At 34.5% G+C, this 16,892-nt stretch overlaps 2 protein-coding genes and 1 non-coding gene across 3 annotated transcripts; 1 reads left to right on the forward strand and 2 right to left on the reverse strand.

The window, feature by feature from the left end:
• Positions 1 to 3,007: 3,007 nt before the first annotated feature.
• TRNAY-GUA lies at positions 3,008 to 3,101 on the reverse strand. The gene is made up of 2 exons: positions 3,065 to 3,101; positions 3,008 to 3,043 (listed from the first exon to the last, which is right to left on the reverse strand). It is a non-coding gene; the product is annotated as a tRNA-Tyr (tRNA).
• A 618-nt stretch (positions 3,102 to 3,719) lies between these two features.
• Positions 3,720 to 6,307, forward strand: LOC111449482 (ATP synthase subunit d, mitochondrial). The gene is made up of 5 exons (XM_023089391.1): positions 3,720 to 3,992; positions 4,865 to 4,946; positions 5,622 to 5,686; positions 5,770 to 5,856; positions 5,935 to 6,307. Exons 1-5 carry the CDS (start codon positions 3,822 to 3,824, stop codon positions 6,034 to 6,036), a joined length of 507 nt encoding a protein of 168 aa, XP_022945159.1. The 5' UTR covers positions 3,720 to 3,821; the 3' UTR covers positions 6,037 to 6,307.
• Positions 6,308 to 6,957: 650 nt separating this feature from the next.
• Positions 6,958 to 15,415, reverse strand: LOC111449481 (mitochondrial substrate carrier family protein C-like). The gene is made up of 8 exons (XM_023089390.1): positions 15,099 to 15,415; positions 13,776 to 14,941; positions 12,810 to 13,227; positions 11,781 to 11,925; positions 11,486 to 11,601; positions 11,310 to 11,388; positions 9,739 to 9,972; positions 6,958 to 7,697 (listed from the first exon to the last, which is right to left on the reverse strand). Exons 2-8 carry the CDS (start codon positions 14,893 to 14,895, stop codon positions 7,341 to 7,343), a joined length of 2,469 nt encoding a protein of 822 aa, XP_022945158.1. The 5' UTR covers positions 14,896 to 14,941; positions 15,099 to 15,415; the 3' UTR covers positions 6,958 to 7,340.
• Between the last annotated feature and the right edge of the window lie 1,477 nt (positions 15,416 to 16,892).

Here is a 16,892-nt window from a genome sequence, read left to right on the forward strand (position 1 = left end):
ATATATATATATATATATATATATATATATATATATATATATATATATATATATATATATATATAAAAGCTCTTAATTTCTATTTATTTAATTTAAAAAAAAATACTTATTTGGTAACTAATCGTGTCTAAGATTCGGATCACGATCCATAATCTAGATCGACACTTACTCCTCACTTTAAAGAACAAAGATTATGCGTTAAAAATGAAGTTTTGATACGATGTTTGAGAAATAGAGGTGGGATTGAAAGTGCTAGAGACATGGGTGAGATCTAAAGTCCCAAAGGGATCTAAAATCCAATATTCATTAATGTTTAAACCTTTAAATAGAATATAAGCTACCAACTAAATGTTGACGATTACCGGGAGTGAGTCCCACATTGGTTAATTTAGTGGAAGATCATGGATTTATAAGTGAAGAATATTATCTCTATTGGTATGAAATTTTTTAGGGAAGTCCAAAGGAAAGTCACTATTGTGGAGAATCGTGATTCCTAACACTAAATCATATATCAATTATACTATATTAAGAGCGATCATACCATTCTGGAGAATCGTGATTCATAACACTAATAAGAGCGATCAAAACGAGACCAGTTTTAAGTTATTTTTTTAATTATTTTATCATTAAGATCTCTCATCTAGATATGGTTTCTGTTCGTTCATTCATTCATTCATATATATATATATAGTTTTTAGATTAATGTAATTTTTATTAGATAAAAGAATTTGTCATGTTCCTTGTTCAATATAGAAATTTCCAAAAAAGAAAATAAATAAATAAATAAATAAAATTTAATTTTAAAGCCTAAAGAAGCTGGCAGGCTGTTTTGAATTGTCTTTTTCATATATTATTCTTTTTTCATTATTTAGAATCTCTCTCTTTTTTGGCTATATTATATTATTTCCACATAATTTTTAAAAGCTAAAAATTAAAAAAAATAAAACAAAAACATTAATTTTAATTCTAAAATATTCTCCAATTTATCTGTAATACTAAAATTCATTAAATAATTTACATAAAATATTGCAAAAGGAAAAAACATGTATATAAGGCAATAATTGACATTTTTTTTAAATTAGTCGAGAATTTAATATAACATAGTCAATATAGTAGGGGTATTTTCGTCTTTTTACCTCTATTAATGGTCGCATATGTCATTTGAGCTCTAATGTGATAACTTACCTAATTTTAGGTCCTATTAGAGGCTTATCGAGTAAAATGTCAAATCGAGCTCCTTAGCATGTGATTATTTGGTTACTGTTTGGCTACTTCTTTTATAGTATCGTAATTTTGTTCTAACTTAAGTTTCTAAAGAAATACTAAGCGATTTCTACACGTGTAGCTTAAGAAAAGACCGAACTGACTACTTGCATGACTGCTCGTTTTCGAAATTTAAATTTTGACCTTTCCATGCCCCGAACCTCACCAAATCTTCTGGGCAAATCCTATATATATATATATACTCTTCGGTTCTCGTCATGAAATAGATTAAATAAATAAATAAATAGATTTTTGTTCACGAATGAAATCATTGGAACTGTCCATTTCGAGTTAATGCTCACGACCATATCACAAGCGGAATATGATGAAATAAGATGACTTGAGATGCTATTTTGTAAATACCTAATTATTTTAAATATATTAACTATTTCTTTATTTTTCAATAGCTGAAACTCACAAAATAAAAATAAAAATAAATAAATAAATATATATATTTTTTGTTACTTCTTCCACCATTTTTTTTATCTCGGGTAAACCTCTCAATAAGATTTGAACCCATATGAAGTTCTGACCATCTGTCAGAGAAAAAAACGAACGGATCTTGTCGAATTTCCAAGAAATTCTTCGATTTTTTCTATTCATATGCTTCTGACGTCCGTCAAAAAAAGTGTTTAAGGAACCGGTTTGATTCTATCTCTGTCCCCAAAAATGTATATATATATATATATATATATAAATAATAGTTGGAGTTGGAGTTGGTAGGGAGGATTTTAGTGGGATGAAAGGGACATTATTGTCTTTAGCAAAGAATGGATCCAAAGAATGGCTTAGTGGGGGGTTTTTCCAAAGTCACGATTCTAATTTTGGAGCTTACTGCCTACTCTCTCTCTCTCTCTACTTTTTGTGTGTTATTTTAATTTCATAATGTTTATGAAATTAACCTAAGTTTTGGATATTGCATTGGATACTGTGTGTGCGCTAACCTACAAAAACATCAATTAAAACTTCCCTCAATTTGAGGATTTTTTTTTTTTTTCTTAACATTCGCAAACTTACCCGCCCGTTCTTATCTTATGTAACTTCAATTTTTGTTCGTTGTGTTAAGTTGGATTACGAAAAAGATTTCAGGTTGATTGAGTTAGTGACCCGAGTGATCCAAATAGGAATCAAAACCCGACCCAACTCTATATTTTTAGGTTGGGTTGGGTCGTCCGAACTTTTTTTTTTTAAATTAATAACATAAGTCTCGTAAAATTTAAATATAAAATATTCATAAGTCATAATGCATCGCTAACATATGTAACAAACGTCAAATATTTTTAATGTTCATCGTAATCTTACATATAGATAGGATTGAGTTGAATTTGATTGGGTTGTGAACAGGTTTTTGAGTTGGTTGAATTGACACTAATGTTATAACTTGTAAACAAAATTGATTTTTTATAATTTTTTTAAAATTCAACCGAAAACTGAAGAAAAAATTTAACTCAACAGAACTCTTGTAATTTAAGTTGGATAGTTCGGGATGTTCATGTCATATGAACAAACGTGCTAAAGTAAACGCAATATTGAAATAATTATATCTCACATTTAATTCAAACAATTTACCTAAATATTTTTTGCTAGTTATTTTATTTTTATTAAATAATTTTAATTTAATTTATGATATATACCCAGGCAATATACAAATATTTTTGAGTAAAATCTTGATAATTCAGACTACAACAACGTGGGGATTTTTTATTCTTATAAAAGAATAAAATAAAACAAGGGAGAAAAAAAATCCGACCTGCCGGATTCGAACCAGCGACCTAAGGATTACTTCAGGATTTGATGCCCACTACAGTCCTCCGCTCTACCAACTGAGCTAAGGTCGGTCTTGGTGATGAAAATAATTTATAATTTTATTAAGTTATTTATTATTTATAAAGACAAGAATTCATCGACGGCTGGATTTTAAATCTTCCGAGGCAAAGTCGAACAGATTTCGAATTTTTTATTAATATTTTTATTTTTATTTTTTAAATATTTGATTATTTAATTTTTTTTTAATTATTATTTGTCTCTTTGATGTTTTATTATGGTCTGATTGTAATATTTTTATTATATAAATAATATAAGATCAAAAGATTAATGTCCAAATTAGGAAAAAAAAATTAATATTTTTAATCCAAGAACATTTAATATTTATCTGAGATTTTAGTTATTAAATTAACCGAGTAGACAAGTAAATTATTTTAAAAATAATTATAAAAAAGACCCGACAACTCATGAACTCGAAAAATAGAGGGTTGGGTTGGATTAAATTATGAACTATATTCGTATTACTCGAATCATGATTTGAGATGGAGTTAGTTATATATTTATTTATTTGTTTATTGGGCTGCGATTTGAATTTCTATGAAAGGCCCAAAAAATTTAGCTTATGGGCCGAGAGGCCCAAACCAAGAGCAGCAGCCCAAGATTCGTAACCAGTTCTCAGAGACTCAGACAAAGAGTAGAAGAATAGACGCCGATATCTGTGTTTTGAGCTCTCAACGAATTCCCCTCTTGCAGTTCCCATTGATTGTCTTTCCTCTGCGAAATCCGGCGAAAAAATGAGCGGTACCGTCAAGAAAGTGACCGATGTTGCCTTCAAAGCATCCAAGAACATTGATTGGGATGGCATGGCCAAGCTTTTGGTCTCCGATGAGGCTCGCAAGGAGTTCTCATCCCTTCGCCGAGCCTTCGAGGAGGTTAACTCTGCTCTCCAGACCAAGTTCAGCCAGGTCCGGAAATTCTTGTTTTTTTCTTTCGTTGTTTTCATAGTCGCTAGATCTTTGTTTTTGTCTGAATTGATTCTTGTTGATGTGGTTTGATCTTTGTTTGGCTTGAATGTTTGAGATTGTGTTTATCGGAATTTGTTTCTTGTTCTTATGTTTAATTTCCTTCATTTCTTGTGAATCCGGTGTTGTTTACTAACTACAATCGCAATATTTCGTTTATTATGGGTCGTAAATAGGGGAATGTTGATTTACTTGTGGTATTATCGAAGGAAGATCGTTCGGAGTAGAATGGAATTTAGAAGACAAATGTTTCTCGTTATAAAGCCAACATTTTCAACTTGTTTGGATCTAGAAACTGTTATATGCATAAGATGACAGGAACAGGATATATGATTCATTATTACAGCAATTCTAATGTCTCTGGTAAAATTGGCTGGGCCATGTCTATTTTATACGAAATGGCAAATCATATGTATTTGGTATCTGGTCTGGAATACCCATTTCATACAGTTTGTGCAACTGGGAGTGTTGGAACATAGCTCATAGTAAGATACTAATGCTTCTCCTATGATTTATAGGCTCAAATCACTATTTTGTTCGTAATGAAATAGTTGTTTTTTCAGAAAAAGAAGTGCAATTGGAAGCCGAATCGATTGGTCGTAAAATAATTGTGTTAATTTTGTGCTTTTCTTTTGTATCAGTCAACAAAATTTTCATATTAATGACTAAAGCGTGCTTTTAATTTTGTGGCCGTAGATAGAATGAAGTTTCCTTTTACGAGGAAATTTTTTGAAGTACTCTATTGGGCTGCCTTAATTACTCTGCTCAATACTTCCAAGATTTGGATTATTTTTAAACTGTTCATCTCCGTTCAGGAACCAGAGCCCATAGACTGGGAATATTACAGAAAGGGAATTGGATCCCGCTTGGTGGACATGTACAAAGAGGCTTATGACAGTATGCTCTCTGATTCACTTGTCTTTTGAAGTTCATACTTTGACTTTTCTGTGCAATATTATGAGGCAATATTGTGATTTTTTCAGCACCTGGCTTACCTGTGATACTTCTCTAATTTGGATTCTCAAAGATAACTTTTCTTGACTAGGTAGCCTTTTGGAACCACGATCATACAATAAATACATTGTATAATTTGAGATTTTTGGATGTAGACTTCTGGGGCGCATTGGTAAATCTGTCCTAAATTTTTTAAGTGGCACTTTTATCTCAGTGGATGTCACACTATCCTATTACTTGTTCATGTTCACCACCCTATTACTTGTTCATGTTCACCACCGATGATCGGGGGAAATCCTGTGATTGAAGTATTTACAGCATTTTCTTTTATATCGCAACACATTTGGCCTTTTAGTTGGTGCAACTTAAATGTCTTCTGAAACCCTCATTCTAATAGCCTGAAAATCTTGTCGTTGTAACGTTTGCGTGGTAAATAATAAGGCTGGGTATGAATTTAGCTTTCCCCTCTCACTCTCATGAGACCAGACAATGTCATCAAGATTCTGGGACAGATTAAGCATGGTTTTGGACTGTCATTCAAGTACAAAGCAATGCCCCTTATGATTGATTGTTTTTTTTTTTATCATTACGCCATCGGTTGACCTGCTTCCTTTTTAGGCATTGAGGTCCCCAAATTTGTAGACACAGTGACTCCGCAGTACAAACCTAAATTTGATTCGTTGGTAAGCACCACATATGTAGTTATATCTTAGTATATCTCTTTGTAGCTCCCCACTAGGCGCTTGATTTATTGTTCATGTGGCAGCTGGTAGAATTGAAGGAAGCTGAAGTGAAATCCCTAAAGGAGTCCGAGCGGTTGGAGAAGGAGATTGTTGAAGTTCAAGAATTGAAGGTAATAGACAAGAATAGCTCACTTGATTTCCCATTTTTTTAGGACTGATGAATCCTCACTGCTTGTTATTCTCATCAGAAAAAGATCAGCACCATGACTGCTGACGAGTACTTCGAGAAGCATCCTGAGCTGAGGAAGAAATTCGACGATGAAATCCGAAACGACTACTGGGGCTATTGACCGCAAATTACTGGTTGAAGCGCCAAAGTTTCACAATTTAATTTCGTAAATCTTCCGGGTCTTGTTTTGCTGCAGCTGTTTGGTCGGTAATAAAACAAACAAGATAGTTCTCCAATTTGGGTGCATTTGCTTTCCAAATCACGTTGACAAAATTGATTAGAGAGACTGAGATTTTCCTTGAGATGATGCTGTGAGAGTTCCAAATCACTCGAGGTACATTATCATGGCAAATGCATTTTTTTTTAATGAGATTATTGTGTTATTTCAGCAAGTTTTCTTATCATTCTGATATTAATAAAGAGATCTTCTTCGTAGTGGCTCCGCTCCATGCCGTTCCATGCCTCATTTCATAGAGAATCTCAAAGTGACTCTATTTCATTATATTATATCATATCCCAATTCCATTCATTTAATATCCCTATGGTCTCATTGAGATAAGAGATGTCGTTTTTAGTCTATCTGTTTCTATGGAAGGTGAAAAAAATTATCATATATATAATAATCTAGAAATTGTAATAGAAAAGAAAAATGGAAGTTTGTGATGATTTTAAAATCTTTTATACTAGGTAATCTAGTATTCTTATGCATGAAGATAATCAATTCGGTCTTGTGGTCGGACTCTAAAATCACATTCTCCATAGGGTCCTCTTATCTCTTCCTTCTCCGAGCTCGAGTTATGGAAGGAACGGAGTTTAGAATGTTGAGAATAAGTTGAACTCTTACAAATTAACAAAGAGTTCACATTTTCAAACCTTGTCGGTTGACAATCGGTTTTTTTGTCGTTCTATGAACAAAATGTAGCGTAGCATCTCTGAAACGGCATGAACAGACAGTAATGTGAAACTTCAAACTTCTCATTGTATGAAAGCAATTATATGTATAAGCAATCAAGGCATAATTCAATCCTGTTGATACGTACACTAAAAACCATGTATATATCCATGTAAAAGTAGTAGAGAATATCGTGGAAAACATAAGAGGTGGCATAAATGTACAAAAATGTGCACCTTGGAACTTGTTCGGGCAAAAATACACTAGGCATGTATTTTTTTTTTTCTTTTTAATCTAAATAGCCAGAGAAAGGGAAGCTCAAATGTCTCCACAAGGAAAAAAAATGAAAAGCTAAAAGAAGTTAGATTGAAACAAACATGAAAATCCAACTGATTTCTGTAAAAATATAGCGAGGAAAAGGAAATCCCAGAAGAACCACAGAGAGGGTTGCGGGTTTTACGTCGACGATGATGCCTCAAAACCACGGCCTCGTGAAGGAAGATATGTATGATCCAAAAAAGGGGGTGAAAGTTTTAACCAGAACCAGCTGCTGCTGCTTTCTTTTGAGACAATTGTTGAGCTGCTGCTAGCTCTTCATTTTTGTCCATTGCTTTCCTTGCTAGTTCATAGCCTGCAAAGTTCATGGCTCCTAAGGGGGCGATCCAGAAGAACCTGGGCAATGCTCCTTTGAACAAGCCGATGGGGCCCTCGTGGCGAAGAATTGAAATGAAAACAAACGACATTGAAACTGATCGACCCTGGGCTGTCATCATTCTTGTTTTCATTACGTCGAAAGGTGTGGTAACAACAGCAGCGAGGCCACCTGACAATGCTCCGACTGCAATTGTTTCCCATGGTTCCAGTTCCCGTGAAAGAAGTTTCTCAACAGCCTTTTGAACAAACAGAAAGAAAAAAAAAAAAACTTGTCAATATGCGAATGCGTAAATTATAGACAACCTTATATCTTGCTCTTTGAGGCGTTAAGTTTTCCCTTTTCCATTTTTCTTTGATAGGAAACACAAATTTCATAGCAAAAATGAAATTATATAAAAGAGGGGACAAGGATCCAAGCCAAAGGATTGGAAAAAAGATACCCAAGATTTGCCAACAGAATGAAATTACCCTTGGGGGATAGTTTTTTTTTTTTTTTTTTTTTCATGGCAAATAAATAGCTTCCTTTTTGCTGGTGTTTATTTAATCACTTTGTGGATTTTCCTCCTTTAGTTAATTACGTCAAATCGGGTTACGAGTTGTAAAAGCCAATGCTTTACCTTAAGTTAATTGAATTGTCTTATCCTACTCCACTGGGAATACTTCTTATACAAGGAAATATCTTTCTTGTTATAGAGGAGAAACTTCTCAACTTCTACAATCCTAATAATGATCCGATGAGATTATGAATTCAGCATTTTTCCAAAGGGTCAAGACCAAGACGCATCTCTACTAATAGCAACTTTCCTTTTCCTACACCATTCAAACAGACCAACACTGTGGCTGGGCCCTGGAGGCTTCTAGGGGCTAGGCAAGAGATTTGCTTTCTTCTTTCCTCGTTCGGTTGATAGGTGATTGTTTTAAGCTAATTCTTAACGCAAGGTAAAAGGAATAGGTAAGTGGAGGGGTTTGAAATACAATGCATAATATTCATATTCATTTCTGTTTAATGAGATACTATTATTTTCTTACGAATGATTAAAGAATGATTCTCTTCAAGGGACCAAGGTTCTTGAAATGGCCCCACAGATTTAGAAGTGAAGATGAAAAGCGAGTTGCTTGAGATAATATCAATATGGAAAGAGTGGCTTCTGTGGCTGCACGTGTCGGCTGTTCCTCAAGAGTTTTTTTGGAAGGAGTACTCAAGAGCAAAGAATTTTAGAAATCAATTGAAGAAAATGAGCTATGAAAATTGGAAAGACGAAAAAATTTCAACCTTTTTTCCAACCTTTCAACCTTTTATCCTAAAACAATTGCGTTGAATCTGAAAGGAATTCCAGGGATTTTGTTTTGGTGGAGGTATAGAGAATAATATTAGACATTTAGTTAATGGGAGAAATATGATTCGACATCAGGAAAAAGGTGGTCTAGGTCTTGGTAACTTAAAGAACACGATGGAGCCTTGTTTGTAAAGTGGGTTTGGAGGATTCCAGTGGAGGAATGGGTACTTTGGAATGATATCAGCATGTATGTCAAGAAATTTATGATCGGTTCGACACTAAAGGAAAGGTATATCAGCCCTTGGAAGACTATTCAAAAACTTAAAACTCCTCTTTGACGAACGTTCCTCACTTAGTGTTGACAATGAGGAGAATATCATATCCTCCAATGCATTTATTTTTTCTAGATTTTCTTTATATAAGAGACAAGTAATGCAGAAAGATATCTGGGAGGAGAACATAGCCATTTGGAATTTTGTGCTGGGAAGAAGTTTAACAGAAAAAATGAAGAAGAGGAGTTCCAATAACAATCCAGCTACTAATTGTACTAGGGGTTTGGATGAATTCTAGAGAAGATAGGTGATAGTGGTGCTTATACGAAGTGTAATACTTTTAATTGTATTTGTTCTCCCAATTAGTAAATATGAGAAGCTGCCTTATGGAAAATATAGCTGTGCCAATTTTGGGGGGCAAAGTACCAAAAAAATGTTCAGTTCTTTGTATAAACTGTGTTGTCATAGAGTCTAAATGAAATAGATAGAATTCAGAAACGGTGACTTAATATGAGTCTTAGGCCAAGTTGGTGTCCCGTTTCTCAGAAAGATGGATTAGGTGGGGTTGGAGCTTATATTTTATTGCTATTTGTCTAAGAATCTTACATGGTCCGACCATAGATCTGAAAAAGATGAGTAAATAGATAACAACAAAGGAATGCTGTGGGAAAAATGTAATCGAAGATTTATATTGAAAAGAAGTTGATAAATGGATTATAAATACATACCTTTTTGGATTCAGCATAAAGTCCCATGCCGGCAACATAGAACGGAACTTCCCTACAAAGAGTGGCACCGGTCCCACGGAAGAATCCCTTTAGGCCATCTTGGTTCCAAGTCCCGAGAATTGCCTGGCCTACATTGTCAAAGAGTCCTGCTTGCAACCTCTGCTTTAATACCTCACATGGGATCCGCACTGCAGTACCCAAAAATGTACTCCAGAACGATGCGAGGGATTGAACCTACAAGAAATACTGAGCCATTAACTATAAGAGCCCATGATGCAATCATAATAGGTCTCAGAACACATCCTAAATTGAATGAAGAAATGGAGACACTTGAGTCTGTAATATGGGCATATCTTATGCAGAAGAGCGTGCATCATAGCTTTCTTAACATCTTGCCCAAAATAATCTAGCCACTTAATCGAGACTTATAAACTAGAGAAGATGGTGAGTTTATGTATTAATCAAAATAAAGGAGCTAAAATAACCACATAGTTTTCGCCTTCAAGATGAGCAGATGTTAAAATCTTATGCCAGCAAGAAAGATATATTAAGATCGGAAATGAACATCTCAACAGGGACATTAAATTTTATGGATGCAAGATGCGCATACCATAGAGATACATGAAGCTGCATGTCATACCCACCATTTTTAATACACGAACAACTTATAATGAAGGTCCAAATAAAATATACAAGTGGAAGGGTGTAAGAAAAATCAAAAGCAACCCAGCTGTGGTAAAGATCAAGACCAGGCTGAATATATAGAGAAGCCTCTCCAAAGGACAAGCAATACTACTATTCTTGAACTGGGATTCCTACCTCTTGATTTGAATATGTTCAAAACCCCTACCAAACCAGCCAAACATATTAAGAAACTGAGGAGTTTATTGGGAGGATATGGAAGAAAGGCCTTCACCTGCTGATTTGATCGTCCGTTTCATTATTGAGATACTATGGAGGTGAGATATGGGAAACATACATATGAGGAGCAGTGACCCTTGTTGGAAAGAGGTTGTGGAGATTCCCTTGTGAACGTGAAATATTTTAGCATTTGGTAGTTGCTGGAAAATATGCCGATGCTTTTTTTGGTATTTTTTGCTGACAGTAAAATTATTAAAAATAAAATAATAGCCGTCCCTGGTCTAGACTATTGTATCATCCTTCAATCTTTGCTTAGTCCAGGTTTCAATCCTAAAATGAGACAGTTAATCTACTTCCATCTGGGAGAGATTTGAAAAGGAAGAAATTGGAACATTTTTTAGGGGAAAGCTATAGAGAAACAGGGTTGAACTTTATGTGCCCATAATTGGTTGAACCTCTCCAAAAAGATTAGTTTTTCTTCTCTTCTTTCCATAAACGCTCTGTTCCCAACGTTGTGATTTGGATACTTAAGCTTCTCTTTGTAACATTGTAAATTAAGAAAAATGCTTCTTATAGAAGTACAAGAATGGGAGGAAAGTTATAGAGTAAAATGAATTTTGAAATGGTATTGAACTTTTATGTGCCTATAAGAATATTGTATCTTATAGAAGTAAAAGAATAATAAACAGACAGTGAAATCTAAAAATTACCTGTATGTCTGGGAGTGTTGGAGCTACATTTATCAAAAGAAGTTTAGTTGCTTCAAATATTCCAGTTCGTAATCCATGACTACAAGATTAAAGAGAAAGTATCAAGAGTTTGATATGAATATGGTACACCAAAAAACTCTATGCAATTTATGTTGCTTTGGTGATAAGAAAATAACCTTGAAAACTGTCCTAGAATGGCAGGAATAGAACCGCGGTATAGACCTCGCACACCAATCTGTGGAATCCTGGATATGATTTCAGGGAAAGTCAACGTTGATGCCTGTACACGAGTCTAAAAACCATGAAAAAGAAAAAGAAAAGTCAAGATGAGCATACTGGTGAGGACAGTCAAACCATCAAACATGCAAGTCTGAACTCAAAAGAATAAAAAAATAATACTTTCATTAAAAACGTATATCATGACAAGACGAGGAAATTTTTTAATTTTTAGAATTGGATCAAAGAATTTGCCTTGATTGTATCGATTGGGAACATTAAAGAAGTAGACAGAGCACAAGAAAGGCCACCAGCCAATGCAGATCTTAGAACGCTGCCAGCAGGTATTTCCACAGGTGGTGGAACAGCAACAACTGTAGCAGCTTCAAACCAGATACTCCTGCAACCATTATCGAAGAATTTATAAAGTTAAAGATCTTGGCAAAACATAACTAAATCCTAAATTCATGCTCAATAAAAAAAATGAGAAAGTTCTATGCGTTGGCTACCAGAAAATACACGTAACCAATTTTAAGACGGTCATAAGAAAAGTGAAAACTAGCCACACAAGATAGAACATATACCTTTAAGCTAAGATATCATATAATTATGACCAAAGCACAAAATCACAGATAGCAATTATAATATTTGAAATTAATCTATAATGTTAATTCTCAACAAGTAGAGTCCCTTGTGAGCTTCTGGCTCAAGGCTTGTTTATTGTATGACCCTTTCCCATTTATACTTCCATCTGATAAATGAAAGTTGGTCTTTCCATTAGATATTAAAAAAAAAAAAAAAAAAAAAAGAACCAACTAGGAAACAATATGGGGTAAGAAGTTAATCATCAGTTGCATGATGGCTCTTAAAACAAAGAGCCATCATAAATTATAAATTTCCATACGGCATGAAGGGCACTTGGAAATATCAAAATTCTCAAAAGCAAGCCAACACATCAACATTTACTGTTCCAAATACATAGATACTGACTCACATTAGAGGATTCTTTCCAACAATAAATAAGCTAAAATCCAAAATCTTACGTCCGGTACCATTTTAACTGTGCAGTTGATACGGTTATTTCAAGAAAATATTTACTATCCAAGTAGACTAAGTTGACTCTTTTCAGCTAATAAGCGTCAATTTCTCCATGAAAACACCTAAAAGCTTATTTTTCTTCCTTTATTTCTTTCTTATATTTAAAGCTGATTAAAACTCGAGCAACTGTTAAAAAGTCTGACCATGAGATGTACCTCAGCATGTCAAATAAAAAATCCATCTTACCGTGGATCTTCCTGCAGTCGATCTGAAGGAAGAAGAAGCATAAAATTTCGGAAATGTCCATATGAGATAGATTCTTCTGTGTCTGCATTCAGAAATCGCATCATAGCAACAGCATTGTCTTCATTGGCTGGGAGTCCAGCATTCTTAAGTGATGCCAATATTTCACTTTTTTGCAAAGTTCCCGACTTGCTCAGGCAGAGAGAAGTATATGCACGTAGAATGGTTGGTTCCTTCTGTTCCATGAAGGACAAAAATTGCTTCCAACCAAATGACTTTGAAAACATGTGACTTCTAGTGCGATTCATGAACTCCCGGGCGTATCGTTTGGGCAATTTTCTCTTTCTAATTGCAATTTCAAGATCCTCCATATTCACTTGGCCATCACCGTCCCTATCCAGCTCCTCAAAGAACCTCTTTCCTGTATAAGAGCATTAAGTTGGTAAGCCTTTTTTTCCCCTCAAATTAAGTACAGGGTAAATGGGTGTTAGTAGAAGAGTGTGATATGCATGCATCGAGCATCGGTGCTCATGCTAAGAAAGAAAGAAGAAAAAAACCCGGAAAGGGAGAGGCTGAATATGAAATTACTCAGAGAATATCTACATTCCACACAAGGGTCCTGGAGGCATCAAAAGCCGAACTACATCAATTTTTTCACTTATGACTATTGGAGGTCATTACTTGTCATTACAGATGCAGGCTTATAATTGCCTTCCTTGATATGACAAAACAAAACTCAGTAGAACCTTAGAGACATAAAAATTGGCAAATTCTTGATCAATCATTTAGATCCCTGGATTCTCCTCACTCTAGAGCAAAAGTTCAAAAAAAGAATATAGTTAAGAAATGTCAGAGTCAATGCATGTATAAGTTAATTAAAACATAACAATGGCAAGATGATTACTTCAAAAATTCAAACCCTCAAAGTACTATATTTAACGCAAAATAATACAAATTGTTTGTGCATACCTTCGGCCTCTGTGTATCTGAAGAAGTCCTGAACTGAGATCAGCTTCTTCTTATCTGGATAATCTTTAGAAGACCGCCCAACATGTGGTAAAAGCTCAATAAGCTCTGTCAACGACACGGTAGACAATGTGGATCGCAAGCGTTCAACGTTAGAAAGAGGAATGCTAAGGATACCACTTGCTAGCTTCTGTGGTGAAATGCCACTAGTTTCTTCCCTATTCTGAGCAGAGACCCCATCATCCCCCTCGTTCACAGTAGAACTGACTCCCACTATGCCTGATGGGACACCTCCAACTCTTGCAAACCGCAAGTTCCCGAAAAACCCATTTACTTCTGCTTTTCGACCTTCCCAAATGCTTGCCACAGCCTTGAAATGATCAATCAGAGGGGGCAATGGTGATTGTGGGGAACTATCACTGCTTTCATCAACATTTCCTGCCCCGTCCGGGTCAAACTTATGAAGATTTTGTGTCAACTGATCAAAAACAAAACCAATTAAGCATTCAAATGGCACAAGTTTGCCTTCATCGTGCCTCAAACTTTCTTGCAATGGATTAGTATGATGCTTCTCCTTTTGCCTCTGTTTTGACTCGCGTAAAATTTTTTGCTTCATGCACAAACCTACCTTTTCTTCCTCATCCGTTTTCTGTAATCGCTTCTTAATTGTTTTAAAAGGACGGGGAAGTGCCTGAACGACAGTGTTAACCAATAGAGACCAAGAGACTGCAAACTGCAAGCAGTTTGCACAAGAGGCCTTATCCTTAGCCAAATCTTCCTCTTTCAATGCATTCTCAGAAGCCTCCGAATTTCCATTACTCTGCGACAAATTTCCGAATAAAGCCTTTACTGGAACCTTAATCAATAGGCCTTGTTTCTGCTTATCTCTAACGACAGAAGGACCCCGCTTCTTCGTACCACAGATCTCACCTTCGCTCTTCTTATCCTCATCCTTAGGTCGCAAAATCAATCTAGTAAAATTCTCTTCATTATTATGCCTCGGGAAACAGTACTCAAGATCTTTAGCCACTTTCCGGAAGCCAAATTCAACAGGAGAAAGCGCTTCTTTAACGACTTGAATCGAGTTGAAAAAGGATTCGATTGGGTCATTAGCAGACACCATAACTAAAAACTCCTAAACTACACAAATCTTCAACGAAATCGCCGGACTGCTCCACAAACAACAGAAATCCAAACACCATTCACACACAGCAGCAACAACAACAACAACAACAATAAATTCGGGGAAAAAAAAAAAAAAAAGAGAGAAGAAGTACAATAGTAGATGAAAGTCTCAATCAAGCAATCCTAAAAACAAATCATTACCAGGCGGTGTGGAGAAGCGATGAAAGAGATTGATAATTGAATCCGAAAGCGACAAAACCCAAACAGACGGAGTTGAAATCGATTCGTATCACACATTTCGGCAGGAATCAGGAACAGTCCATTTGTGCAACAGAAAGAAACAGAAAGAAGAGAGTTCTAGCTCGCCATTGAAGCAGGAATCGAAGGAAAAGTGGAGAAGGAGACGAGTGGAATTTGAGCAATGGGTTTGGTTTATGCTTTGTGTTCGAAACCGGGAGAGACGAGTGGCAGACGAAGCAGAAGGAGAAGGAGCCAGCAGTTGAAGACCGGAAAGCCTATCGTTTTTTATTTTCTTTTTGTGTTTTTTTTAATTATATTATTTATTCTTTTTATAAATTTAAAAAAAAAATCAACATTAACTTAAATAATCCTCCCTAAAACAAATATCACATTTTCTCCCCCATTAAATACAAAATTACAAATTTACCCCTACAATTATCTCGAGTCCCATAGAATATAAACGTTTCAAAATTATCTTTGAAATATAAATTTTTTAAAATATCGGACGAAAAATGGTCGTAGATAGAACAACATATCACTGACTCAAATGTCTGTTTGTACTATATCTGAAAAAAAAACGATGTTTAGACACGTAAATTGTTCGTCCAACAATTTAAATATATCATCGATCACGAGGTTAAAAATGTAAATTTCATACATTAAACTGATAAAATACATGTGCGTCTATTTAATCGATATTTTACTAAATTTCGTACATATAATATTTCGATATATATATATATATATTAATAATTATTTCACTTTGATTTATAATAATATTACAAAATTGTTTAATGGGTATTTTACTAAATTATTTGTTTTTATTTTATTTTTTTGGAAAATGTTTGTTTTTAAAGGATAAAAATAAAATAAAAAAATAGGGAAAAAAGCTAAAAGCTGACATAAGGGCTTTGTAGGATGGGAGAGGAACCTTTAAACATTGGGCTCTCAGTCCGGTTTTTTTTTTTTTTTTTCTCAATTAATTTAATTTTTTTTAATTCAATCCTTATCCATATCTTCATTTAATGGATTTTAAATACTTTTATTATTTTGCATTCCGGTCCCTCCACTTCTTTTATTTAATATATTCCCCAAACGTTCACTTAATTACACTTTTCCAGGTTCGAGAATCAATGTTAATAATAATAATTATTATGATAATTGGATACAAATAATTAAATCATAAAATCCACGAAAAAAGAATCTTACATTTATACATTTAATGCTTTCATCCTCGCATCCGCAGTTTGCTAGTTCGATTTGGTACAAATAAGAATAGCGTCGGACAAGTGGGGTAAACCAGAAAATTTTGGGTAGAGCTGGATCTAATGTTGACTAGATAAGCATCCCGAATGGTACCGATGGACAGATACCCGAGTCAGGATGTTAGGTTGAATGGCACAATGACCTAAAGTCACGACCTCATGTATTTATAGAGGTGTATAATGAAGATTACATTCTACATCATAGATTTGGTAACAAAGTAGTAAATCACTAGATTATCTTCCTATGTACAGATACGATCTATTCTACGTTTAACACAGGACACTAAAATGTAAGGTTTAGGAATTGATGGCTTAACAGTCTACTGAATAAGCGGATTATAATTAATATTTTTTTAATTGAAATTATATTAAAAATAGAAATTATTCATGAGAAAAAAAAAATATATCCCCACAAAATCCTAAATTTAATTATAAATTTTTTTTATTACTCTTAGGGTCTGTAATAAAATTTATAAAAGTAGGGGGATAG

Source organism: Cucurbita moschata, unplaced genomic scaffold, assembly GCF_002738365.1.
Source record: "Cucurbita moschata cultivar Rifu unplaced genomic scaffold, Cmos_1.0 Cmo_Scf00011, whole genome shotgun sequence".
Classification (NCBI taxonomy): Eukaryota; Viridiplantae; Streptophyta; class Magnoliopsida; order Cucurbitales; family Cucurbitaceae; genus Cucurbita; species Cucurbita moschata.

Bases quoted from the DNA above. Each gene is read 5' to 3' on its own strand.
- LOC111449482 (XM_023089391.1), top strand. From the start codon at position 3,822: ATGAGCGGTACCGTCAAGAAAGTGACCGATGTTGCCTTCAAAGCATCC. The intron at 4,947-5,621 runs GTATGCTCTCTG...CTTCCTTTTTAG, and splicing joins GTACAAAGAGGCTTATGACA to GCATTGAGGTCCCCAAATTT. The intron at 5,857-5,934 runs GTAATAGACAAG...TATTCTCATCAG, and splicing joins TTGAAGTTCAAGAATTGAAG to AAAAAGATCAGCACCATGAC.
- LOC111449481 (XM_023089390.1), bottom strand. From the start codon at position 14,895: ATGGTGTCTGCTAATGACCCAATCGAATCCTTTTTCAACTCGATTCAA. The intron at 11,926-12,809 runs GTAAGATGGATT...TAATGGTTGCAG, and splicing joins CGACTGCAGGAAGATCCACG to GAGTATCTGGTTTGAAGCTG. The intron at 11,602-11,780 runs GCAAATTCTTTG...CATGGTTTTTAG, and splicing joins TCCCAATCGATACAATCAAG to ACTCGTGTACAGGCATCAAC.